Source organism: Emydura macquarii, unplaced genomic scaffold (assembly GCF_026122565.2).
Source record: "Emydura macquarii macquarii isolate MOO-44397 ecotype Brisbane River unplaced genomic scaffold, CSIRO-AGI_Emac_v2 contig_2805, whole genome shotgun sequence".
Classification (NCBI taxonomy): Eukaryota; Metazoa; Chordata; order Testudines; family Chelidae; genus Emydura; species Emydura macquarii.
Window position 1 is genome coordinate 2,822,318 of NW_027132942.1, and position 27,308 is coordinate 2,849,625.

The window sequence follows — 27,308 nt, forward strand, 5'->3', positions numbered from 1 at the left end:
CATGGATTTTTTTTTTCCTCCTTTCCCCATCAGCACGAGATGTCTTCCTCCTTCGTAGTCAACCCAGGTACAGGAATCAAGACCTGGAGATCTACGTGACGTTCTTTGAAATATATAATGGAAAGGTGAGGGCTTATGTCTTGATTCTAGCCTGAATTGTTTGGACTCTGCATTTGATACATGGTACCGTTTATTTAGCTACCTGCACATCGTTGTTGGCTCATGGGCCCCTTGCACCTCTGGAATTAAATGGGCAAGTCTGGGTTATGCATTTCTGGTATGCATAATTCCATGCTATGTACCTTTCCTTTAAATAGGGAAACTGTGTGAAATAGGTGTAGGGCAGTGGTTCTCAACCTTTTTAAATGGAGCCTCCCCGTGGACCTTTGTGTCACAATCATGCCCCCTTTCTCCCAAACACCGCCCCCTCCACTTTCAGAAAAAAACAGAGCAGGGGCTGCAGCAAATGCAGCAGTAGCACGGGGAGCGTAGCTGGCAGCAGCAGGGGGTGGCTGCGGCGGGAGATGGGCTGCCGCATGCATGCCCGTCCATTCAGATGGAGCAGATTGCCCCTCTCCCACAGTAAGGAGTGGGACAGGACCAGGTTGTCCTGCTCCCCAGCAGGAAGCAGAAGTGAGCACACCAGAAGGATGAGCAGGAACTCCTGTGTGTGCCCCTAGTGCAGAAGCACAAGAAGCTTGGTGTGTCCGGTAGCGCTGGAGGCGGCTGCCAGGAGCAGCAGCACCAGAGTGGGGGAGTGTGCCCAGCAGTGGTGGGGGGCTGCGGGGACTGCACGAAGTGTCCCCTGCTCTGCCAGCAGCCTCCTCCCACCTCTGCTCCCCTCCAAAGGATCCCCCACCCCCAACACCTGCCCGGGGCTGCCTGCATGAGGCGCCGGGGTCCTCACCGCCACCCGGCCCCGCGCTCAGCTTGGCACCCATGGTGCCCCCCCATCAGGATCCATCTTGTGCCCCCTACTTTGAGAACCTCTGGTGTAGGGGATGGTTCCTTACTTGTGCATCTCCATTTCCTTGCTCAAATACAGGTGTTTGATCTCTTGAATAAGAAGGCAAAGCTCCGAGTCCTTGAGGATGGAAAGCAGCAGGTCCAAGTAGTTGGCCTCCAAGAGAGAGAGGTCAGCTGTGCAGAGGATGTAATCAGAATGATCGAGATGGGCAGTGCCTGCAGGTTTGTCCCCCTCCACTTCTGCTTCCTTAGCGGTTTTTTAGTTTTCCAGCCTCTATTGCATTTTATAGGATATCTGTAACCAGCTTTAAAATAAGGGGCAATGAACATTGTCTCCCAATAACAAGCACATCTCCCATGACTGCCTCTGCACCTTGACTCTAAGGGAGAGAGAGAAAATCAGCCAGTAGACTAAATGCCAGGGATTGGAAAGCATTGGTGTCCTTCAGTAGGGTTTAAACCTGGCTAGCTCCTATGTAATATTCAAAATCTATAAAGGTAGCAGTCTGGTTAACAGAACCATGGCAAGTGTCTGGCACAGCACCTGTACGTTACAGGTTTTGAGTGGGAGGCAAGGACTGTCTGACACTAATTGCTGTATAAACAGGTCACTTAACAAATCAGAACTCTTGGAGGCTCTTCCTGTACTAAGGTTGAAAAACAGTGGTGGCCACATGGCTTTACGCTGCTGATTCCACAAGATGTGGAGGCTTCTCTCTGAAGCTCCCTCCAGTAGCTAGTTGAGTTTGAGAAGCTTTTCCTTCAGCTTATAAGAGTTCAGTAGCAAGCAGTATCTTCATGACTATGAAGAAGCTGGAAGTGCAATGCAAAACTTACACGAGGCCTTCTCTAAAGCATCTTCATGCCAAATATCTGCATTGATCCACCTCAGCCCATTCTTAGTCTAAAACTCCCGAAGCACATTCAATTTAGGCTGACAATTAGTTTTTTTAAACCTTTCCAAACTCTATCTTCCCACAGCAATATGTTACGAAGAGTTTCTTCATCTCCCTAAAGGTGGGAAGGGAACCTGCCAGTCTTTTCAGGTGGTAAATGGTAATGGAGGTCAGAGGAGGGCAGGGTTATGGAGGTAACTCCATGCTAACAGTCCACACTCATATGTGACACTTAACTCTCTTGTGTAGACAAGGCCTTTGTCAACGCAAGTTACAGTGATGATTAAAAAACGCTGTAATTACGATGCTTGTGCCTGTCCACACAACACTGATTTTGTCACCAAAGCGCTTCCACTTGGTGCTCTAGCATCGACATAAAGAACAGCGCACAGTAGGCGGCTATCCCAGTGTGCAACTCGCCATCTTGTGCAGTAAGGGATTGTGGGAAGGTGGAGAGGATTGCAGCCCATCATGGGTGCAGCTCAACATCCCATGATGCAGTGATTTCCGTCCCGTCATGCCATAGGTTTTCAGCTGCATTTTGTGACATTTTTTCAATGGCCCCAGTTTTCTGAGTACCCGCCATCTCTATCTGAAAGGATGGATCCTGCACTACTTTCCATCGTCATTGTTTTGAACACAGCGCGGCTGCTCATGCAGTATATCATGAGCTCCCAACTGGAACAGGAATCCGAGGTGCCTGACCTGTGCTGTTGTGCCATGCAAACAAACAATGCTGGATTGCTGCTTGCATTCATGGACCATCTGCACCGCTGCTTTTGAGCACATGAAACAAGCACTGAGTGGTGAGATCGCATAGTTATGTTAGGTCCGGGGTGACGAGCAGTAGCTGAAGAACTTTTGAATGCACAAAGCCACCGTCATGGAAATCTGTGTGGAGCTCACCCCTGCCCTGAGGCACAAGAACACCAGAATGAGAGCTGTCCTCTTGATGAAGAAGCATGTGGCAATCACAATGTGGAAGCTGGCGACTCCAGACTGCGACCAGTCGGTTGCTAATCAGTTTGGAGTTAGGAAGTTTACCGTTAGAGCTGTTATTGCAAATGTGCAGGGCCATTAATCGCATTCTTCTATGAAGACTGAGAGTCTTGGAAATGTGCATGAAATGGTGGATGGCTTTGCAGCAATGGGATTCCCTAATTGTGGGGTGATAAATGGCATGCATATCCCAATTTTGGCCCCGGATCCTCTTGCACTGGAGTACATCAATAGGAAGGGGTACTTCTCTATGGTACTGCAGATGCTTGTGGATCACCGTGGGTTGGTCAGGGAAGGTGTGTGACACACACATCTTCAGGAACACTGGCCTGTACAGAAAGCTGCAAGTGGGGACTTCCTTTCCAAACTAAAAGATTCCAATGGGGGATGTTGAAATGCCCAGCGTGATCCTGGGAGACCCAGCCTACCCCTTACTGCCATGGCTCATGAAGCCTTATAAGGGCAACCTGGATAGCAGCAAGGAGCGCTTCAATAACAGGCTGAGCAGGTGCCGAATGACTGATGAATGTTTGTTTGGCAGATTAAAAGCTCACTGACAATACCTTTATGGCAGGTTAAATGAGGAAAATAGTCCCATGGTTATAACCGCCTGCTGTTTGGGCTATATTTTTTGTGAAGCGAAGCATGAAAAGATTTTCCCCTGGGTTGAGCGCAGCGGTGGATCACCTTGCAGCTGAATATGAACAACCAGCTGTCACGGCTATTAGAGGGGCACAATGGGGGGCCATTCAAATTAGAGGCCTTAAACTATTCTGACAATGAGCACCAGTAAGGTGTCTTTGTAAACAGTACCGTGTCATGATATGACTGCTAGCCGTCTTGCATTGTGTATCAGTGTGAGGCGCAACCACTGTGTGCGAGAGACCAATAAAGGTTGCTTATTCTTCAAAGTATGTCTTTATTAAATAACTGTTATTCACAACACACATGAAAAGCTGGTCTGGAGGGGAGAAAGGAGTGAGGGTCAGTGTGAGCTATGACAGCTGGACTTACACCCAGCTATCTTTCTGAAGGGGTGGAGTGAATTGGATACCAAGACATGCGGGGGGTGGGGGGAGTGGTAGGAATGTGTGGGTGGCGTTTGGGGAGGGCATGGAAAGCAGTTCTGTATTGCATGCTCACCCCTCCCCCTCTTGCAGCCATGAGTTCAGTCTGCAGTGTTATTAGTGACTTTAGCAGCTCCATTTGCTCCTCCATGGCTTTTATCATTTGCTTGTGACCTGCTATCACTTGTTCCTGGTTTTCCTTCCTCAATTTGCTAACTTGTCTCCATGCCCTTTTTTCTTTTTTCCGCCTGTGAACTGGAGGAGTTCTTGGAACATCTCCTCTTTGCTTCCCTGTGCTCGTTTTTCTTATCAGCTGCAGGTGCTCGGCAGGTGTGGAGGGGTTTCCCTTCAAGGGCACATCTGGTAGAAGCACAATAACAGAAACATTGCTGCTATTGCACTCAGCCTTGATGTCTTGCTGTACAATACACCTCTCACTGTCCCCTGGCAAGCGCACAGCTTGACGATCACCCAGGGTATGCTGAGTTGTGCCTGGTGGGATGGGCACTCAAGCTGGGGAAAAGGTTCTGCGTGGTTGTTTGGGATAGTGATGCAGGTAGATAGGGACCTGTCAACCCTCCAGGGGTCATTAATTCACATCTACTTCAGAAATCCTTCTAAGGATTTGGGAGCATCTACAGTGTATCAGACAGCAGTTTGGGAGAAAGTAACTGGTGGACTGACATGGCTGGAATCTGGTACATGAGCAGAAATGGTACTAAACCATGGGTAAACTGTACCAAAATAAGGAACCTATCTCATCTTATAATGTAGATGCAAAACATAATATGGCATGGTATGTGGTCTATTCCAGGATATAAATGGTGGGAGACATTGAATGTGAGCTATAAGGCGTAAAATGTGCAAATATCAGTGTAGGCATTAAATACCTGTAAGGAATCTGAGTGTAGTTAGAGTGGCATTCTAACTAGGAAAGCTGATTCTGTACCCTGAGATATCTCTGTAAGAGACAAAGTGCTGGTAGTGAGCACTCAAGCTACAAAACATCAAGGTCAGACTTCTGAGGCGCAGGGGTTGCTGTATTTCCTGTTACTAGCTGAGGTTGGTGGTAAACTGAAGCATTTTCTCTCCTGCAATCTGGAAAAATATTCCTTAGTGCTAGTGACCGCCTCGATGTATGGCTGTAGAGTCTCTTAAAGAGATGTTTGATTTGAGTCTCAAAGTACAGCCAGTTATGGGAGTGTCTGGAAAGGAGAATAGCAGAGAAGGTTTACTGCTTTATTAAGTCAAGCTGTTGGAATTCTGACATGGTTTTTTTAACTCAACTGTATTTGTATCTGAAAAGTTTTTTGAATAAAACCGAGCCGGCAAACTAGATTTTCCACTGGCTTCAGTTGTGAATAGTTTTATGAATGTCTTTGCATAGTGCTCGGGGAGCTAGCCATAAAAGATGTTTTGTGACATTTAAATTGTAATAAACTTCATCCATATCTCTGCTATAGGACGTCTGGGCAGACCTTTGCAAACTCGAGCTCCTCACGATCGCATGCCTGCTTCCAAATCATATTACGCAGAAGAGGGAAACTCCATGGCAAATTTTCCTTGGTAGACTTAGCTGGAAATGAGAGAGGGGCGGATACTTCTAGTGCTGATCGGCAGACACGCATGGAAGGGGCAGAAATAAACAAGAGCCTGCTGGCTTTGAAGGTAGAGTATAACTCTGAGAGCAACATCCGTGTTAATCAGCAGAGATTGGAAATGACCTATTGGATTATTGAGCCCACCTTCCTTGCCATGTAGGTTGTTCTTTACAGGATGCTTTTCTTCCATATTTTTAAAAACTGTACAGTCCTCCAAAGTGCAGCTCTGTCCATTGACAGTTATGCATGTATTTCCATTCAGAATCCTTTTGTCGGGCATCTAATAACTTAAACCTTGCTGGCCCAGAGTCTGCTCTAACACTTTTCTGAAGCTATGCCCAAGTAGCCTATTTAAAAATCAAGCAGTTAAACAATCCTAAGATGTGCCTGTAAGCGTCAAATAACTGGAAGCTCTGAGGCAAGGGCCATATCTTCCTATGTGTCTGTACAGCACCTAGCAGAATGAGGCCTTGACCCTGATTGAGTCCTCTAGGTGCTGCTACAATAGCTTATTAATAACTAGTTTCTGGAGCTGTTCTGTGGAACCTCGCCACCCAAGATGGCAGACATGACATTAATGAGATCTATTTCCACCCCTCCAGGAATGTATCCGAGCACTGGGTCAGAACAAATCTCATACACCTTTCCGGGAAAGCAAGCTGACCCAGGTGCTGAGAGACTCATTCATAGGGGCAAACTCCAGGACGTGTATGGTAAGTAGAAATGCTTTACGGGCACCTTAGAAGAATAAGAACATGTATTTATCAATTTATCACCTCTGGGGTTCGTAATTCTTAAAGAATAGACCAACTGTGACAAGTGACCTTCTAGGTGCCTCGGTAGTTTCATATTTGTCTTGGTGACTCCAGATCAAATCGGATTGCTTCACAAATGAAGAGATGCTTACCTTCCTTCCTTGCATCAGAAAGCTGATCCTTGGCTGGTGATGAGCCAGACAGGCTGTGCATCAGGGTTTAGATATTGCTTTTATTAATGCACGAACCAGAAAGTCAGCGAAACCAGCTCCCACCAATTACAGGAATAATACTTGGTGAACTTCCTTGAGTCAGTCCCTGATGATTCTGAATAATGCTTGGGAGGAGGGCCTGAGTAGATTAGCACTTGAATGCTGACTGACGTACCTTTTTATGCCTTTAGAACATATCCATGCTTTTGCAAAGGTAGGCATGCCTTTTGCCCAAGGTCACAACAGTGAGCTAGTGGTGGAGCTAGGAGTAGAAACCGGGTCCCCAGTTTCAGGACTTTCTGTAGCTGTCAAGACTTCGTGCAATGTTCTAGGAATATTTTTTGCTTTCAAGAAAGGCTTTGTCTTAATCCATCTTTGAACAGTTTGGACAAGGTGTCAGGCAAAGCATTTAACAGTAGGCCAAAGCTTGACACATGCTTACTATCTCCCATGTGTTTTCAGATTGCGATGATTTCCCCAGGCATGACTTCGTGTGAGTACACCTTAAACACCCTGAGATATGCTGACAGGTAATGGCCTTTCTCACTTGAGAATTTCTTCTCCTGTTGCATGGGGATCATGACTCATTAACTTCGGAGCAAACATTTTGGTTGCCTGCCTTATGTCACTCCTCAGGTTCTCTTCATTTTCTAATCTGGGCCAAATCTGCTCAATTAAAATGGGTGTCTGAAAGCAGCTTGGATTCTTCCTAGCTAGGACATAATCACCAATAAAGAGAAAGCATTGAAACCTTTAACAGGCTTCCTACCTTTTTGGGTAGAACTGCACTTTAAAAATAACCTGAGAAGGGAAAACAGGATTCTTGCAGTTGTAGCGGAGTAGGGGGCTATTTCTTTTTAAAACTGCCTGCCTTTACCTTAGAAGGGTTGGGAATGTGAAGTCTTGCCTTCCCTGTCCTGCTAATCCCGGCCTTGGAGAACTCAGAAATGCTCAGGCCATGCTTGATTGTACTTTTTCTTCCAACTGTTTTGTCAGGTCTGAGTAAAATCAGTGTTAATTTTAAGCTGCCTGGTTACAAATTGCTTCACCCAGTATCCAGTGTTGTACCAACTAGCCCTTCAGGCTGTTTTCCAGAGGAAAAACTGGGTGGACAAGACTTGAATTTCTCTGGTAACAAAACCAGCAAACTCTTTTGGAAAAACCCAAATATTTCAGGCCATTTCTAGATGGTCCTAAAGAAACAAAAGGTCACAAATTCTAGTGTTTCCTTGTTGCAGGTCATCAAAGGCAAACTGCAGAGTGACTCTCCAATTTCAAATGACATTAAATGTAATGTACCAGCCAACCTGTGTTGGGGTATTCTAGATATAGACATGTGAGTAATGCCAAACCTCCTGGATGGTCACTTCCTCTGGGATGGTGACTAAAGGGTTGTGTGTGACCCATAAACTGGTATATGTTAACATGCCAAGCATTGGGTTTGTTTTTAAGCCTTAATTGCTGACTAAGGCATTTGGCAGCCCCTAATTCGATTGGGAGATGTAGTTAGATGGTGATTAATGTTGGCAACATAGCTAATCGGAACACTTCAGGTCTTGAATGCTGCTGACTTTTAAAGAGTAGATATTGTCTCAGACTTGTTTGTGCTGTGGGGTTCGCATTAACTTAAATACTTTCGGCCCTCATCATAGTTTCTGATTGCCTCACGATCTTTAATGTATTTGTCTTCATAATGCCCCATAGAGGTGGTGGTAGTCCCATTTCACATAGGGGAAAATGAGGCACAGAGATGGACTTGCCCATGGTCATACAGGATGTTGGTGGCAGAGCAGGGAATTGAACCTGGGTCTTAGTAGTCAGTCCAGCAGCTAGCGTTAGACTATCTTTGCTCTCTTCCATTCAGTTCAATGACTAGTTGAATTCTTTCTTCTCTCTAGTTTGAGAAATCAAACTGTACTACGTTCTGTGACTTTACTGTGTAAAGTCCTAACATAAAGAGGAACTGATCACAGAAGTAAAAGTTAATGGTAGCTCAGATACAAGTGATCATGCCTTGATCACATTTATATTGTGCAAGCAGAATAAAATCCATCACAGTAATATATGCACTTTGTGGCTTTTTGTGCATATAGCACCATCGAGGAAGGCTGTACTGGTTAAACCAACCTGGTTTAGGTGGGAAATGAAGTCAACTATAAAAATATATAACACACGGAAGAAGAGGGGAAACTGGTAGTAATTAATATAAGTCACATAATAGGAATTGTCCTTTTTCCCCGTATCAGTCTTCCACAAGGAGAAATCTATGGCCAATAGAGTGAAGGACAGTAAGGAGCTTTAAAAATATATTGAGAACAAAAAGAATCCTGACAATGGTATTGGTCTATTAATAAATGGAAATGGTAGAGTTAATAATAATGCAGAAAAGCCAATGTTCAAGAAATAGAAATATTTTTTTGTTCTGTATTTGGGGAAAAAACAGATGATGTGGTCTCATCATATGGTGATAACATTCTTTCCTTCCACTAGTATAATTGGAGCATGTTGGAAGTTAAATCCTACTTAGGAAAATAGAAAGGAGCAAAATTCTGGCAAGTCAAGTGTAAGCGTATAATTAGATGGGCCAGAAAAGAATTTCTAGAATAACGAGAAAAAAATCACAAATGAACAGCCATTTTAAGTACATCAGAACTGGGAAGCCTCCCAAACAGACAGTGGGCTGCTAGTTGATTAAGGTGCTAAAAGAGCACTCAAGGAAGACAGCTTCTCTGCAATGACTTTAAATTAATTCTTTATATTAGCCTTCACTGTAGAGGATGTGAGGGAGATTCCTATACCTGAGCTGGTCTTTTTAGGTGACACATCTGAGGGACCGTCCCAGGTTGTGTCAATAGAGGAGGTTTTGTATCAATTTGTTCTATTTTAAACCATGTCACCAGTCCCAGGTATGTGGTATGTAAGCTATCGCTTAAATCAGCCAAGACTCCAGAGGACTGTCTATCAACTGGTAACCCTGAATTCAGTACCAGGCAAATTGGTTCAAACTAGAGTAAAGAATAGAATTATCAGACACCTAGATGAATATGATACGGTGGGGAACAGTCAACACAACTTTTGTAAAGAGCAATCATGCCTCACCTATCTATTAGAATTCTTTGGAAGGTTTCAGTAAGCATGGGGGAAAAGGTGATCCAGTTGTCATAGTGTACTTGGACTTTCAGAAAGCCTTTGACAAGGTCCCACACCAAAAGCTCTCAAGCAAAGTAAGCAGTTATGGGATAAGAGGAAAGGCCCTCTCATGGATCAGTAACTAGTTAAAAGGTAGGGGAAAAAAGGGTAGGAATAAATGGCCAGTTTTCGGAGAAGAGCTTTGAGAATGATTAAAGTATTTTTTCTAATCCTTTGAAGTGATTGACACAAGGGGCTCAATCTACTTAGTTCAACACAAAGGTTAAAGGATGCCTTGATGATAGACTCGAAGTATCTGGGGTGGGGCGAGGAGCAATATTTAATAACGGACTCTCCAGTTTAGCATGGACAGCTCTAACATGGGCCAGTAGCTGGAAGTTGAAGCTAGACACATTCAGACTGAAAATAAGGTGTGAACTTTTACTGGTGAGCGTAATTAACCATCAGAACAATTTACCAAGGCAGTGGTGGATTTCTCCATCATTGACTCTTTTTAAATCAAAACCGAATCTTTTTAGAAAAATCTGCTCTAGGAATTATTTTTGGGAAAGTTCTCTGGCCAATGTTAGACAGGAGGTCAGACTAGCTGACAATGGTCCGTTCTGCTCTTAGAATCTGGGGGTGGGGTGGAAGGGAAGTCCCACTGACACAGAACTTGTAACTTGTGCCTGATGTCTGATGTTAAAGATGAGGTTGATTAATCATCCACAGGTTTCTATTCCTCTGCAGTCTTCCTTTCTACAACTTTCCCCAGTACCCCATGAACGGCCATTCGTTATCAAACCCTTAGGAAGGGAGCTGTCTTTAGTTCATGGAGTTAAATCTGCTGCAATCGTTTTTTTTTTTTTTTTTTACTGGGGCATTAAATAGAAATCTTTTTTGTCTTGGATCATCTCTTTGATTGGTAAAAACTGAATATTGCTAATCTTGACAAGTGTTCCTACATGGGTCCAAATCTGATGTTTCACTTGCTGGTCATTGATCATAATATTTGCTTTTCCCCAGTCTCTAAATTCCTGTTTCATATATTGGTGTTGGGAGGTGATGGTAACAGCTACAGCTGTTTTGTGATGGGATCCTCTTTTTTTACTGACCTTACTTAGCATTGCGTTGGCATAAGGAAACTGAACTAGCCTTTCCATTCAAACAACTTCTACGTGTAATGCTAAAAAAAGGTAACTGCGCTATAGCCATCCAATGCCAGTTGTGTGTCCAATTGCCTGCGTGGGGGGTGGAGAGGGAGGGAGGGAGGTGTGCAATATGACATATACCATGGCACTTTCAACTGCCATAAGAGGCTTTAAAAGCAATACCTAGATTTGGAAACTCCTGGCATGGAACTGAGAGAACCAGGGCTATGATGCTTTTCAGAGTTCCACCTTGGATCCATTACACTGGGATAAATGGTTCCAATGATTACACGTGTCCCTTGCTCAGATTCTTCATGGTTCTGGGGAAAAGGAGCTGGTGGGTTGATTTAGTGACCCCCTCCAGGTAGATTTTGTGAGACAGGAGTGGAAGAACTTTGTTGCTGCCCTAAATGCCAAAGGCATAATGGGGGACTGACTAACCAGGTAGATTACAGCTATTGTAGTACTGACTATTCAAGTCCCAGCCTCTCTCTAGAAGCAGCTCATAAAGCAAATGTTTAGCATTGAGGCCAGCTAACCTCAGAGTGACAGGTTCAAGTCCCCGTTGGTAATGGCAGGTCAGTGTGGTGACCTGTGAGAAGTTAGTCTCCATGTAAAGCTCAGCTGACAGTTTTCAGTGTTGCCAACCACCTTGGCAGTTGGGCTTGATTAGACGGAGGTCCTGGAAGTCAGATAGACCTGTGCTGATGGGGCACCTTGGGAGAAGCACCGCCCAATTTCTAACGTATTTAACTTCACAACACCCCTCTGAGCAGAGCCAGTGCTAGGCATAAGCAGACTAAACAATTGCTGAGGGCCCTGAGCAGCTGACGAGGCCCCCGTTTGCTTTTTATTCTGGGTTTGTGGAGCGGGTGTGGATATTCCTGCTTAGGGCCCCCAATGGGGCCTCTGAGGGTTGTTGCTACCCGTGTGTCTGCTCTGGTGAGATGATAACCTTCAGGCCTGTCAACATGGCACATTTCTTGGAACCGAATGCTCACTTGGAGAAGCTGAGAAGTAGCAGTAGCTATTCAAGGTAATCTTTACCAAGCAACTGTTTGTTTGGGAGCAAAGCAGACTTTGGCATAACACCGTCTTCTTCCTGTCCAGAGTGAAAGAGCTGAGTCCTCACAACAGCGGGAATGGCGAAATGCAGAACTGTATGGAAACAGAGAATGAGGAACTGGAGACCAGTGAAGAAGAGTCAAGTCTTCAGCACGGCGTATGTTGATAAACTGTATAGCTAATGGCTTGCCCAGATTTTGGTTTGTTCTGAAATACACTGCAGAGACCAAATGACCTGTTAGTAGGACTCTGCTACAAAAAGCGAGTAATGCACATTTTAAAGTTAAAAACTCATATCTTGATGCAAAAAACTGCAAAAACATCTAAACGGTTTATATTTGTGCTAGTTCTGGAAAAACAAAAAACCATAGCTTGTATTATCAATGATTTGGTCCTTATTACACTGTAAATACAGTTCATCTGTCTATAAATTTGGTTCTTATAAACAAAAGAAATGTAAAATAAAAACAGTTTATTATGGTAACCAGCTTAAAACTTTTAAGGCTGCATCCCACAAACAAAAACACCAGAAAATATCAGTGCAGTTTAAAAAAATAAATCTCTGGGCATGGAAATGAAAAAAGTGTTTATAAATTACGAACTGTTCCAACTTAATTTCAGCTTACCATATATAGATAACTAACATGCAATTGAGTAAAGGGGTGCTCTAAAGACTACTAGCCAAGCCAGGTCTAACAGTTATAAAACTGTACATTAAGCAAAACCAGTTTATGCAATACCTGTGGTTTTAAATCTCCCAGTAAAGTATGGCTAAACTTGGTTTCTGTTTAAAAGCAAATTTATCATTACTGTATATTTTGTTAATATAATAGCATCTTATCAGGAATGTGCACCAAACACAATGGATGGGCAAAAAACTATTTTTCAAACTAAACTTCAAATTCTAAAGTTCTTCCTTACATTTCAGAATTATTTAGATCTGAAATATGTTTAAAATGGGTAATATCAAAAATAACCACACTATTTTAAGCATCAGACAATGAACAGTAGCCAACTAGCTGGGAGTAACCTGCTTTGGGAACAGAACTTGGAGGCTCAAAGAACAATTTCTCTCTACTCATCAAAGGTTTTTCTTCCCAAAAACACCAGCTCTCCAAGGAGGAGGAAGAGGCGCTGTCTCCCCATATGTCCAGTTTCCGTGAAGCCATGAGTCGGATTAGTGAGCTGGAGGAGAAGGCTGTAGAAGAACTTAGAGAAATGAGACAAGTATGTTGAAGCTGCAAGCAAACCCATGTTGCCTTCTGCATATTGATAGCAACTTGCCATGTTTGAGTAAACTACCTAGAAGTCCTAGGAACTGGGATTGTGATGCACATGGAGAATTAAATGTTAAACAATGTTTACCTTTTGCTCGTTACTGACTTATTCTAACTGTTTCTTTCCCAGCCTCTCCAGATAAACTGGCTTGTGGTAATGCCCAGTCCCCACGAGTTACAGCCTTCATATGGTCGCTGCTGGCTTTGGCAACGCTTTCTTCAGCAGCTCAGATCCGCTTAACAGAAGCATAGGATAAACTGTGAAAAATTCCAAACTTGCAAAAAGCCAATTCCTAATCCATGTCCCTTTTCTAAATCTAGAAGATGACTGAGCTCAATGACCTGTTGGAAATGACAGAGCAGCCAGACTATGATCTGGAGACCTTTGTGAGCAGAGCCAGATGCTTCATACAAGAAGGATCAAGAAATTTCATCAGTATGGGAGGTAAGCTGGGGCTTCTTCAGAGCGTTCTGTCAGTGCATGCCTTCGAAGCACTGTCAGTGGAGTTCTTGTGCAGGCTGAGAAGGCCATTGCACCTTGGATCTTCTGGATGCAACTCCTTCTCTTCCAACACTTCCTGTGGTGTGGGCGGAGTTGAGATGATTGTCTAAGCAAATGACAGTGTCCTGTTGCCTACATTTTCCTAAGCCATATTCTGGGTGATTTCATCCACTTGCTAACCAGTAACTGCACTGCACCCTCGGAAAGGATTCTTCTGTAACTCCGTGAGCTGCAGTACCCAGCAAAGCCTAGCCAAGGAGGCTGACAGTACGCTGGCTTGTCTGGTGCATGATCTCTACGTTTTCCCATGTCCAAGGGACCAGAGGCTGTTTCAGGGTATAGGAATGGATGCCATACATCCCTGGAAAGCCTGGTGTCTGCCTTCCATTGATGTACGCCATTGGTTTCTACTCCTGGGAATTACTGAAATATCGGACTAAGACCCAGTCGAAACTAACTTGTAACAGTGGCTGACGTGGGTTCTGAACGTGGCTTGTGGCCATCTACGTAAGGCAGTACTCGTCACCATGGCAGCAAACGTGTCTTGCCCGCATCAGGGCTGCCTGCACACTTCTATTAATCCAGGCCACAACCCTTGCTGTAGGGACTCCGTTCCCACCATGCCTGTATAAGCCAGCTTGCTGCCCTTCTTCCCTGCTCTGCAGTAGGACATCAGAGTGCGTTGCCTTGTGTGTTTCCTGGGAGCGATCTCCGCTACCATTCCTAGAATGCACTAGTAGACCGTGACCGAGGCAGCACAGTGTGAATGTACACGCTTGGCTGGCTGGCACAGGGTGATGTTGAGAAACTATTTACACTTCAGCCATGTTTGTTCCCAGGTCAGATGAGCGTCAAACTGGCTAAACAGTATTTGGAACATTCTTGTCTTGTCTTCTGGCCTCCACTTCGCTACACACTTGACTTTCATGGTCCCTGTTTGGAACCACCAGGGCTACAACAAACCTGAATGTCATCCGAGAGGCAGGCAGACTGTTCCAAAGGGTTTGAGGCATTAATCTCTGTTCAGGAGCACATGGGAATACTGCCGGCTAAAACCATGAGGGATTAGAAGCTAAACATTTGGGGAGCAGGGTGGTTGCTGAACATAAAGATCCTCCCCTCAGAGGCCCCACATCCCTAGATTCAGCCCTGTGATGTAGGGCAGGGTCTTGTTAGTCAGCAAGTGGAGCTGATTTGGCAGAGGGTGACCTGCAGTGGCTGGTGGGAACCACCCCATGTCTCCTCTCCTGGAGGGGCTGGAAAGATGTGGCATACTGGGGGCTGCTTTGTCAGGCACAGGGAGAGGAAGTCTCAGCACAAGGTAATGTAGCCTAATGTAGACTGCAGCTGGGAGATGAAGCTGCTGATAGACGGGGAACAGGAGCAGAGTGAAGGAGTTTCTGGGGCCAGGTAGGGAGCCAGAACAGAGCCTAACATTTTGGGGTGCAATCCAGACCAGGGAGGGGCTGTGTCATTATTTGCTCTGCCTCTGTGCTTAGCTGTTGTAGCTTCCAGTCAGCATGCAGGTGACACCCTGTGTCTCTAAAGCCACAGTCCTAGTCCAGCAGCTCTGACCCCAGCAGCCTGTCAGCAAACACCAACCACACTGGCTTCCAGCAGCCTGAATTACTATTTGCGGGGTGACCCCAGCACACTTGCAGTCCCAGATGGTCCCCAACGAGTCTTGCACTGCACAGTGCAGATATGTTGGGTCTCTTGCCCCTCTAAGAGGATCAACACACAATAGCGGGCCCCTTTAAATGGAGTTATCCGAACAATTCACAAAACCAGATTAATTTTATTAAAGAACAAAACCACTTTATTTAACTTCAAAGAGATTTGAAGTGAGTACAAGTAAAAGAGGCATTAAAGTCAGGAATGGTTACAAGAAAAATAAACATAACTCTTTCTAAACTTAACAAAGTAAACGTGGTTCAAGGTGAAGTTCTTACCACATGTTGTCCGTACGTTGCTGACCAAACTCAGAGGCCAAAATCTGCTCTCAAAGTCCATAGGCTGTTCCTTTTGTTACATGAAGTGAAAAAAGAGATGGGTAGGGAGAGATCACTTGGTGGTTTTTTGCCCCTTAATTTTATAGTCGTCACCCTTTGAACAACAGTTTCTTGAGTGTGAGCGCTAGTTCAAGTTCTTTCCAGCTAAGTCTGGAAGAGGAAGGAGGCTTCATGCTGCTTCATCTCACCTGTGTGTGCTGAAATTCAGATTTTCCTTGTTGTCTTCCCCTGTTTGCTGGCTGAGGGCTCTGTTTATAGTGTAGGTGCAAACTGTTTGTTTGTCAGGCCTGCTTGACCAGTCCTGCCTAATCAGGGCTTCGAGGTGCCTTTAACATCATACAGGGGGAATTTTGTAACTTTACCCCCAGGCTTGCTACATACATTTCACCATATTATTGCCCAGTGAGTTATTGGTTTTCAAATGATGCCTCGCAAGGCGTATTTTGTACAAAGGTGATTACAGTAGTGTGTGGGGGGGAGGTGAATACAGGGCTGCGTTTGGTCGACAGAGGCGGGAAGAGCAGCAAGGGACTCCGGCTCTCACCAGCCACCCAAGTTCCTGCTGTATTCTTGCTTCTCCGCCCCCTCTTCAACCTCCGGCCCAGGTGCTGGACTCTGGGTTTTGTGAACAAACATGAAATTGAAACGGTCTCAAACGCTGACGTCCTCATGTGTCCAAGTCAATCTGCCACCTAACTCCCAAACGTCTTTGCAGATATCGTGGAGTCCCTGGCTCTCGCCATGCAGCTGGAGGAGCAAGCCAGCAGGCAGATGAGTAAGAGAAGGCCTCAGTAATATACCAAGACCTGATTCCCATACATCTTTCCTCTGTGTGTCTGTCACATCTGTCAGTGGTTTGTGTTAACTCTGCCTATTGTAAATGTCATACAATAAAGTATACTTGTCAGTCCTTCCTAAAGATAACAAATCAGATAGCAGCTTTCACTCTGTAGGACCCAGTATTTGTTGGGACTTGGCAGTAATTTGTTCTGGAAATCCCTTCTTTACAGTAGGGGAGGGGAAACGTAATTCTTTTTTCCTGTCATTAGATGCCCGTCCCATCGTTTGACAGAATGATCTGCTCTGATGTAAGTAGGTAAACTTGTATATTTGAGTGTACAGAAATGTTTGCTTCTAGTGTGCTGTGAAATGGTGCAGACCTGCAGGTCTAGCTGCCTTAGAAGGGAAATGGACTAGACTTAATTGTAAAACGAATAAAATTAAATCCGTATTTTTTTAAAGAAGTTTGGCTGACAGCCAAATGTTCCTGGCTTTGTTAACTTCTGACTAGAATATTTCTTGTCAACAGTCACTTCTTTATGACATTCTCTAACGACCTTCCGTCCAAAACAGACTGGCCTTTGTGGCAGAGCAAATGGCTTCTGGGGCTGGTTGGTCACTAAACTCTTGAAGTTTGTAATGTTTGTATTTAAGTAAAAAAATAAAGTATTGTTCTTGTCTCTTGGTTTTGGGAAGGGCAGTTACGATAGTTCCTTGGACTAGTGAATCTTGTAACAGAGGTGGCTACAGCCCCTAATGCCTCAAATCCACTCAATAGCACTGTCCTTACCAATGCTGTAGTGGGCAGTTGAGCAAATGCCTTGACCAGAGCTTCCAGCTCTGATTTTAGCTGGTGTATGGCTGCTCAGGGGCTTGTACCTCTCAAAGATGGAATTTGGATGCAGGGGTGGGTGTTAGAGTTGGAGCAAGCGCTGAAGAGTTGATCTAAAGTTTTCATTTGAACATGCATCTAGAAGAACGAGCTCCTGGTGGTGGAATAGGGCAGCCCTACGTCCCTGTGTACGCTATTACAGCAAGTCGCTTATGACCACTGAAAACGCCCAGGCTGGAATTCTCATCTTAACTCCAGACCTGGATTAGCAGAGAGCTGTCTGCAGCAACGATCTAGAAGTGCTGTAGGCGAGCCTCAATTGCTGAGACTTCAGCCACAGCTCAGAGGGGAAGGGATCAAGGTGAGCTCTGCTCATCTCTAGCAGTGCCAGGCCTAGTGCATCAGCAGTTTGTGACAAGCCAGGGTCTAAACCTACCTGCACTAGCTGGCCATGCACCATGGCTGTGGGGACCGTGCTGCACACACTAAAAGTTTGCAGTGTGCCTTAATCTGTTCCGGTTTCAAAACAGGGTAGATCAAAGAGCAGTGGGAACTTTTAGTGCATGAGAGCAGCGTCTGCAGGGCCGGCTAATGTGGAGGAGATTTACCTAGACGTGAGGTGCTTCAAAAAGCATTACTATGGCAGAGTCCCTTTGTGGAGCTGATCCTTGGCAGCTGAAGGGCCTGGGCCCAGGAGTCCGATGGAAGAAGGGAGCAAGGCTCCCCTCTTTCCCAGTCAGTGGAGACGGGCAGGAGATATTAGATCTACCTAGGAGGAGTCAAGGGAGCAGTCAGGTGAGTCTAAAAGGAGGCTCCAAGCCCAGTCAAGGAAAGTGAGAGGAAGAACTCAGCTGGGCCATGCACCCTGGAGGTAGGGCCGTGAAACCCTGCACTTCAGGAGACACGAGTGGGAGGGCAGGCCTGGACCCCACACAGCCCTGAAGCTTAGGGGGGTGGGGGCAAGTTTTATCAAAAGCTTCAGTAGACTCATGAAATGGCTGGGAACTAACGCGGACAGACAACACTCACGCAGGCCCCGGCTCTTTGCACAGATGCGCAGAAGGTAATCATTCTCCGCAGAAAGGAGTGGAATCCGGCTTTTGCCACAAAACCAATCGGATCGATAGGTCCTAGAAAAGTTGACGGACAAATGGAAACCAGGCTGAAGCGCAATGCACCTTGGAGATGTAAATAAGAGACTGTCGCAATGTGATGGTCAATGGGAACTTTGGGGGCAGATGAAGCTGCTGACATGCAAGAGCTGGTGCGGCTCTGTAGTTAACGTGCAGCCAACCGCCTGTATCAAACTTTCTCCTGCTCCCCGTCAACCCTTACAGAGCACACGTCGCTTGCGTTCACTTTGACAGCCGACACCCTCAGTCAGAGACAAGGTGGGTAAGGTAATGTCTTGTATCAGACCAACTTCTGTTAATGAGAGACCCGCTTTTGAACTACGTAGGGTGTGTCTTCACCGCGGCTGGCATGTACCAACCGACTGTTTCATTGCTGTACAGAGCTGGGGCTTGGCCAGGGACTCTCCCAGGTCCTGCAGGCTGAGCCCAGAGGCCTACACAGCAGTGAAGCAGCCCCCAGCTTGAGTCGGGTGAGCCTGGGCCGGCTGGCTACCTGCAGTCATGAAGAAAGCTATGTAGAAGAACAATCGCTGTCTGTTAGCAAAGAGCAGCTGTTACGGCCCCTGCAAGCAGCCCTGTGTCCGGGGCACTGCTGGCGTGTGACAATCACTGGCGTTACGCACATTAGGTTGCTTGGGCAGCCGATCCAGGCCAGGCTGCTTCTGTCCCTTGCTCTAAGGACCCCAAAAAGACCCCCGCCCCTGCTCTCAAAGCCTGCAGCACTGGGCCCTTGGCTGACTGGAGAAGAGGAGGTGACTGCTAGGAAAACCCCTGCTCGGCAGCTCATCTGGGGAAGAGCTCCTGCATTGGCACGCCAAGGGGACAGACCCCAGGAGGGGCACTGTGGCTTGGGTAGAGAGAGAGCGGGTTGTAAAGTCCACGTCTCTGTGCAGTTTTCCTTTGAAGGGGCTTGTATTTCCAGGTGGATGGCCGCTGTGCCTGTTGCTCTGCCCCTTTCCAGGAGAAAAAGACCCAGCTGAAATGCCTTCCTCCCCACCAAACCTGAGCGCTACTTCCCAGCAGCCTCCCACTGATTTCACACCTTTGATTCTCAGGCATTTGCCAAGGTTTAGGGCCTCACATCACTGATCTACACGCAGCAAACATCAGCCCCACTTCTAAAAGAACCAGCAACAACAAGCAACACTAATTCCCATCCAACAAGACTGTGGTTCTTTCCCTCTCTCATTATTTTAGCTTCAGCAGAGCAAAGCCTCAAAAAATTAGACACCCACATTCCTCTGTAGAGAAATCTTTAGTAAAAGATACAAGATTTATACAAGCTGAAGAAGCAGAGCACGCAGAGGTGCTGCCAGGGCAGGAGCGACTTGCCCTTTGCTCAGGGTGACTGACAAACTGCTGGTGAATACCGCAGCCACGAAGGGGAAACGAGTGAGCGGATTAGGAGCTCGAGGTTATAAGGGGAAGCGGAGCTCATCAGACATGAACAGCAAACAGACCAAGAACTTGCAGTGCTCCCTCCCAGTATCATGAGTATGCAAATGAATGTCCCGGGTCAGCAGTTCTGGAGGACAGTCCCGCCACCGTGGGTGCAAGGAGCAGGCAGCCCAGGGGGAGACGTTCGCTGCAGGTGGCTGACAGGAACCAAATCCAGAGGCTGCAGACGGGCTGTGTGTGTGGGGGGGTGGGTCCAGCTTCAGACCCCGCATCCAGTTCTCAGGGTCTGCAAGGGAGATGGGCACAGCCCAGGAGGAAGCAGTAGGGCGAGGGAGGCTGAGGGCGTGGGAGAGGAGCCGTCTTCATCATTCCAGGCTTCTTCCTTCCTCTGCAAGAAGAAGGCAGAGCCATGAATGGCAGTGGTCCAGGGGCACCAGCAAGATCTGGCTGTCAGGGGTGTTAATGCAAGGCAGGTTTGCATCGAGAACCCTCCAGCATCCAGCCACGTATACAGCACAACAGCACGTCCATCCTACCCCCTCCTCCCCCCGGCTGGCCCCACACAGCTGAGGCCTGTTTCTCCCCTCACACTGGTGTAGTCCCCACTGATGTAGAAGGGCCGACTCCTGAGTGACACCTGTGTGAGTGAGAGGAGAATTGAGCCCTGGGATCTGAGAGACTCTGTGTCAGCCTTTTAATGGCCCCCGCCCCCACACACCTTCCGTGTGCGCCATCCCTTCCGGGCTGACTAAACTTGCCGGGATGTTCACTTTGTTTGATGTCAGAATATCAAGCTGGACTGCATCCATGGTCCTATACAAGGTCGTGGCATCTCGCTAGGAGAAACAGCACATAAAAGGCAGGGGGTTAGCAGCTTAAAAGGACCTGAGGAGTCATCAAGATCATGAGACAGGCCAGCCAGAGACGGCGGCACATCCCCGCCCAGCCCGCTCGAACGGGCAGTCTTGGAAATGACGAGCCAATGGGCGTCCTGGCAAAGTTTCCTTTTGCCCGTCTCCTCAAGTCATTGCACTGAGCAGTGCCCTTGGCCCGGGCAGGGGGTGGGAGCGGCTGTTGGTGGGATGGATTCCACAGCTGCAGGGCAGGGGCTGTTCACATGGCCTGGCCCAGGGAGGTGGGGGTGAGAGTTCCTCACAGAGGTGACCCCGAGGCGGTCACGTGTCCCCGCTTTACATGGTGCCCCCCGGTATCAGGAGGCATGAGTCACAGGGCATTGGGTCCTGAGCTACCTCAAGGCAGGAGAGCTCAGATTCAGACGGAGGTTCATACCTATCCCCTCATTCTGGGACACTGCCGGCCCTGCACGTCTCACAGCCCCTTCTCCAGGATCGCCATCCTGACACGCCGCTCAGTATTACTCCGCGTACACTAGAGACGGGCCCCAAGTCAGAACGCCCATCCCTTCTCCCCCGACTGCAGAACACGGGCCCAGCTCTCATTTGCACCAATTCTCCCACCTCACTAGTGCAGGTGAATCGCACAAGTGCATGCTGCTAGTCACTGCAGGGAGGGGCTGCTTTGGGGGTGGTGAGCTGAACCCAAAGAAATTGGGTCCATGGAGGACATTGTGATCTGACCCCGGTGGTTTCTGGAGTCGGCTCAGGAACCGAAGCTCCCTGCAAAAGGAACTAAGGTTCCAGACCAGAAACAAGCCCTGGCAGTTAGAGAAGCCTGTTTACCATAAAAAGCTGGAACAGAGTCTCTCCTGTTGCCTTCCTCACGTGCTCCTCCACAATGGGAAAGGTCCGGACAAAATACTGCAACGAAACACTTCAAGTAAGTGCAAAAGGAAGGTGGAAGAGCAGTGTCTGGCTCCACTTAAAAGCAGCAGCCTCACAGCACGTTAAAGTGCTCCAACTCAGTACGCCTTCCCCTTTGGGATTTACGTTTCCATCGCCCCCACCCTGCCAGTCACCACTTTTAGTGCCAACGCTGCTGAAGACAGGAGTTAAATAGATGGGGCAAGCGTTGGGACTGCACCCACGCTGCCCTCACAACTACCCAGCCCCACCCATATTGCTAGAGCAGCTGGATATTGCAGCCGCAGTGATCGGCTGTGACGTCGTTAACAATCACATCACTGGGCTTTAGGACCAACACCTCTTGTGGCTCCGCATGCAGAACCATTTCTAGCCCAAACCTAGAGAATTTCTGCTGAATTTCCCCATTTTATGTTATTCAGAATTACAGCCCATTCTATTACGGAGTCTTCCCATTTCTTTCCTGCCCGTAGCTCCACCTTAATGATGGTTTTGTTTGGGAGTTATGGCTATTACGCAGAAGGAGAAGCTGGGTTGGGATTTGGGAAGGGAGAAGCTCTTCCTCAAGCACTAACAGCAGAGAGGACAAACAAACTCTGGCTACGTTGCTTTTTTTCAGCTTTCCCCAAGAGTGAATGAATCCCTTTGTTTGAATAACTCAAGCATCTCCAGCTGCCTCCAATGCAAAGGAAATCCCATGTTCAGGAGCCTAGGGGAAGGAATCCACATTAAACTACACATTCCCACACGAGATACTCACCTCTAGAGTGATGCTGGCCTGTCTCTGGCTGGTCGTATGCTCCTGGTTCCCCATAGCACACATAAGGCCATGCACCACCCTCAGCTGGATCATCTCTTCGGCCAGTTTGGTTGAGGCCCTGGCTAGAATGCTGCAAAGAAATCAGCAAGTTAGACTCTCAGGCTCTTTTGCATGGGAGAAGAATCCTACAACAAGCGCTGTCTGGGAATGAAATGAAAGATCCACATCGAGCAAACTGGAGGGACAGGCTCTTGTCATAATTAATTCTTGTCCTGTTGGCTTAGGTGTGGTGCTGATCCAAATGCAAAGGGATGCCTTCATCTTTCCATGTTCTCTAGTGAATAACTAACACCAGTAAACAAGGACAGATGTTAGTCTCAAACTGAACAGGAGGCCTGTGGCTGTGTGTGGACCCTAGAACTTTTTAACAGGTATGTTTGGGGATATACATTGCTTTTAATGATTGACAATACAAATACCTGGTTTACATATTAAATCTTAGCAATATTACCACATAGAATCAGCATCCCGGGGGGGGGGGGGGAATGATATGATTTTACAAGCGTGCTACAGAGATGCATGGAGACAGACAGAGTTTAGGGATTCACTGGATTACAGCCCCTGAATTTGGTTCCATCCACTGCGTTGTTGATGTAAAATGTTAAGTACAAGTGACTCTGCTTCCTTGAGATGGTTCCTTGGATGGTTACATTAGCATGGTTTGGGTCCAGTTATGTGGCAAGACGCTAACACTGTCCTGCACTATGCTGGCCAGGAAACGGAAGGGACATTCTGACTCTGTCTTAATGGCCAGAGTAGAGGCTGATATTATATTTCACCCAGAATAAAAACTCTGAATAAGTTCAGGTGTTGTTAGTAACACGAGGGTCTGGATTTTGGCACCCACGCTGAAGTGCCTCTCCTAAGCGCCTGAGCTCTGTGAATGTACAGAAGCCCCCAGTGTCTATATGGAGTTGTTGCAGAGCCATGGGGATATAGCCAGACAGCAATGGTGGACGGCTAAAGATTCCATTTGAAGGATAACAACTGGCTTTTCCTCCGTAAAGGAAGCAGCTTCTCTAAATCCTGTATGTTTCCCTTTGTATTTTGCTCTGAATTTTCTTACCCGATGGCTTTTGCTGCAGCACCTTGCTGTACATACACCGCCAAGGACTCAGTAAGATGGAGTGTGGCTGGGTCTGAATGGGGGAACATTAGACAGGATGAAACCTGTGGCTTGAGCCATAAATCTGCCATAAAGCTTTAGTAATAACCTGGGGAATTAGCCCAGTAGCACCTGATGAAAAGAGGATTTGTGAGATTACAGCAACATGCCTAGGGGAAGCTATGTACAAACGTACTGTAGCTGAGTGCTTTACAATGAGCTACCCCTGCTCAGTGACTGTGTCAGGCTAATGCAGCAGCTCAAACAGTCTGGGACGTTACAGCCCGTTTCACTGAGCCGGGACGTTGGTCAGAAAAACAAGGCTTCCATGACTCTTGAAGAGGTGTCCTGGGATCTTTCATTTCCTTTGGCCACGGGCAGAAGGGAATTTGGTTTAAGATCTCTGAAGGACAGCACAGCATCCCCTACTGTAGATTAACATCGCTGCATTAAGCGGAGCAAATCCACGCAATTTATAAATAGTATGACAATTCCCATTCTTGCACCGGAAAACAGCAACAGAGGAAGCTCTGACATGCATCTGTGAAGGTATGTCTGTACAGCTGCATTGGGGATGGGGGCAGGGGATGTGGAGGGCATGGAGAGGGCAGAGCTGGCCTCTAGCTGCAGTCTGGGCACTTCTTGCCATCTCCTCTCACCTGTGCCACCCTGTCCATGGAGCTCAGCTGCCCTGATGAAGTGGGGAGGAGAAAAGAAGGAGATTCTCTTCTACCTTGGCCTACTGCATGGCAGAGCTTAAAGGATGCATGATTTCTAGGTCCCGCTGGGAAGGGGATGTGGGTGCCTGGCCCCTTGCTATGTTTCCTGTGGCGGTGGGCATCAGCATCCGGGCAGGATTCACACCAACCAGACCCCCCTGCCATACCCTACCCCTGCAGGTGACTTCACTGCTCCCTGAAGAGGGGGTCTGGGCTGCAAAAGGAGCACTCAGGGCCCACTGCAATGGGTACCATGCCCACTAGGAAGTGCCTTCTGCAGCGCCTCTTCTGAACCGCCAACACCACCTTAAATCAGCCAGGAGGTTGGCTGAAGCATCTGAGCTCTGCAGAGGTAGTGAAGGGATGGTTTAGCGAAGGCTGGTTACACCCAAGGAGACTAAGGTACCAAAGTTGCCTGTCAGCTGGTTGGTGGGTCACCAGAACAAGCAGAGAACGGACAACCCACTTTCCAACATTCTGCAGCCTTCAATGAGACAGGGAGGGACCTCTTACCGTCCATGGTTTTGCCTTTCACTTTAGCAGCCTCTTTCCCTGGTGGTGTAAGTAATTCAACCAGGCCCTTCAGCAGCGTTGGCCGGACTTCATAGGCCATGAGCTCCTTTATCAGCTGAATGGCTGCAGACAAGAGAAGAAGCCGACGTGCCGCACTGGCGCGCTACAAGGCTGCACAACAACCCCAGCAGCAGGTGAATCACCAGAAACAATGATTTGGACACTTGCTTCTTAATGTACTTTGCTCCCGCTTTTTCCTGTCTGTTTTAAAGTAAACCCTCTTGACTAGGGTTGGGTTCTGTCTGTTCCCTTCTGGAAGTTGCTCAGAAACAAAACAGGCCAAGAGATGCTCCATGCATCTAAAGAGCAGAATTACGCTCACCAGGGACTCGTAGACCCCAGGTGACATTATTCCCCCATGGGCTGGCCAACAAGTGTGTGTGGATGGCAAACAGCCTGGCCAAAACACGGCTGGCTTTCTACTAAGGCATGTACCTCTGTATTCCACACGGGGACACAGTGGGAAGGTGCCCTCGGGACGCTTGTGCCGGGGTAATGGACATGTGAAGGTTACATTCATTTACACCTGGGCACCATTGAGAGCGGCGCTCTCCCACGGCAGGCTCCAGGTGTAAGGGGCAGGAGCAGCCCCTTGGGTGGAGCAGTTTCCCCACACGCCTTTCAGGATTTTCAGTCTCGGAATATTGGCAATTGCTGGCACAAGGCAGCAACAGCTCCTGCTGGGAACTGCTGGGCCTTCCACCGCAGGAGGCGCAGTTGGGACTCTGGAGCATGTCAGAAATTCATCCAGTGCAAACAGGAAATCTTTACTCAGTTATGTATTAAAGATGTGGGTGCCACACGCAGTGCCCCCCACCTTCTTGGATGCCCTCAATAGCCAGGGCAGCAGAGCCAACTATCCCCGGGGCAGCTACGGAGAGGCCAGAAGCAGCTTCCCTCCAGTGCTTCTTGGCTGTGCTCACAGCAGAAGGGAGAGGCAGGGCGGGGGTCTGGGAGCAGGGCACAGACAGGCATGTGGGCTCCAGCCCTGCCCATAGTCCCTTCCCGTCTCAGGTTGGGAGCGCCAGTCATTTGCAGACCCATGATGCACGGTGCATTGAGAAGTGTTTCTTTGAGCAGTTTGGTGTCTGTGCAAAGATGCTAGTTTCTGTTCAACTGCCCTTATGAGAAGTGGGTTCTGCAGAACACGGAGCCCTAGAACGAAAAGATTTAGGAGACACTCCCCAACCCCAAATCAGCCTCCTCTGAGCAAAAGCCTCCCTTCCCTGGTAATGAGTCTGCATTTTATTGGTTTGTTTACATTTGGGTTTTTCTTTAGAGTGAGCAAATGTTTTGCCTTTTGCTAAAGATTTCTAGGGTGATGAATGTTCATGAGTTTATAAATGATTTTTGGAAGCTTCATTTGAATGAAACTACTTTTTGTAAAAATTAGATACATTTTTATTTAATGACTATAAGTAATTCATAAAAGCCATGAGTCAAATGTTTTATTTTCATAAGCCATTGAAACAAGAGTTTTTAACTTAACCAATATGTCAGTTTTTTGGGATGCAGAGTTTATGCAAATTCTGAAGAATTAGTTTTTTTCTTGTGACAGAAAAACAGTAAGCTATTCCTTTTTTTTTTAACCAAAATATTCTTCCCAAAGGAAAAACAAGAGTCCTGTAGCACCTTAAAGACTAACACATTTCTGCGGGCATAAGCTTTCGTGGGCTGCAACCCACTTTGTCAGATGCATGCACGAAAGCTTATGCCCGCAGAAATGTGTTAGTCTTTAAGGTGCTACAGAACTCTGGTTTTTTTTGCTGTATACAGACTAACACGGCCACTCCTCTGGAACTTTTTCCCAAAGGAAGGTGCACTGTTTCAGGAAACCCTGCAATATCAGCTCAATGCATGGGGTGAGTGCAGCAATCTCCTAATCCAACTCCCTGTTTTAGAAATCAATTCAATATATAGCCCTAAAGTAAAGGTCATATCATGTCAGATTTAATTTTTTTATTAAAGTTAATGTTATAAAATGGTGAAATGCAGAGTTTTTAAAACAAAGTGTTCCTGTGCCTCAGGATAACGCACAGATTATACAAAGGAGGTTTGATGCCTTTTTGAGAGCTTTTTCTAATCACCGATGAAATTAACCTGTGTAACTCATTGCCATGGTATGTTCTGTTGGCCAGAAGTGTAACTGGGTTAAAAAAAGAACTAGATCAGTTAATGGAGGCCAGGTCTATCAAAGGCTATTAGCCGAGATGGTCAGGGATGTAGTGCCATGCTTGGATCAACGCTAAACCTCTGACTACAGAGGCTGGGAGAGGAAGATAGGGGAACACCCCAACTACCATGTTCAGTACAGTGCCTCCGAGGCTCCGGGATTGGCCCCTACCAGAGACAAGATACTGGGCGAGAGGAACTCTCAGCCGGCTGGATAGGGCCATTCTGATGTTCTTCTTAGCAAATGACATTAATGACAAACCCCTTCAACCTAAGAGCAAGATTTAAGGGGATCACAAAATACACACCAGGGAGAGAAAAGCTCACTAATGTATGAGCTACACAGCAGTATTTTATAGTCAA

The 27,308-nt window shown here is 47.0% G+C and overlaps 2 protein-coding genes and 1 non-coding gene across 4 annotated transcripts in view; 2 read left to right on the forward strand and 1 right to left on the reverse strand.

Annotated features, from left to right (window-relative positions):
• Positions 1–16,998, forward strand: part of KIF2C (kinesin family member 2C) — a 33,805-nt gene extending 16,807 nt beyond the window's left edge. For both annotated transcript variants that reach the window (XM_067567890.1, XM_067567891.1), the window contains exons 11-19: positions 34–125; positions 1,046–1,188; positions 5,392–5,596; positions 6,132–6,242; positions 6,959–7,026; positions 11,887–11,998; positions 12,952–13,068; positions 13,440–13,563; positions 16,348–16,998. In XM_067567890.1, coding sequence (XP_067423991.1) covers positions 34–125; positions 1,046–1,188; positions 5,392–5,596; positions 6,132–6,242; positions 6,959–7,026; positions 11,887–11,998; positions 12,952–13,068; positions 13,440–13,563; positions 16,348–16,427 — 1,052 coding nt within the window. In that variant the 3' untranslated portion in view covers positions 16,428–16,998. The remainder of the gene's footprint in view (positions 1–33; positions 126–1,045; positions 1,189–5,391; positions 5,597–6,131; positions 6,243–6,958; positions 7,027–11,886; positions 11,999–12,951; positions 13,069–13,439; positions 13,564–16,347) is intronic.
• Positions 1–27,308, reverse strand: part of LOC137166149 (small ribosomal subunit protein eS8) — a 125,117-nt gene that overhangs the window by 92,450 nt on the left and 5,359 nt on the right. The window contains exons 6-10 of the mRNA XM_067567774.1: positions 24,714–24,836; positions 23,443–23,515; positions 22,317–22,446; positions 21,476–21,553; positions 20,506–20,611 (exon numbers count right to left, since the gene is read on the reverse strand). Of these exons, the coding sequence (XP_067423875.1) occupies positions 20,506–20,611; positions 21,476–21,553; positions 22,317–22,446; positions 23,443–23,515; positions 24,714–24,836 (510 nt within the window). The remainder of the gene's footprint in view (positions 1–20,505; positions 20,612–21,475; positions 21,554–22,316; positions 22,447–23,442; positions 23,516–24,713; positions 24,837–27,308) is intronic.
• Positions 26,033–26,148, forward strand: LOC137166229 (U5 spliceosomal RNA). Its single transcript, XR_010923596.1, has one exon. It is a non-coding gene; the product is annotated as a U5 spliceosomal RNA (small nuclear RNA).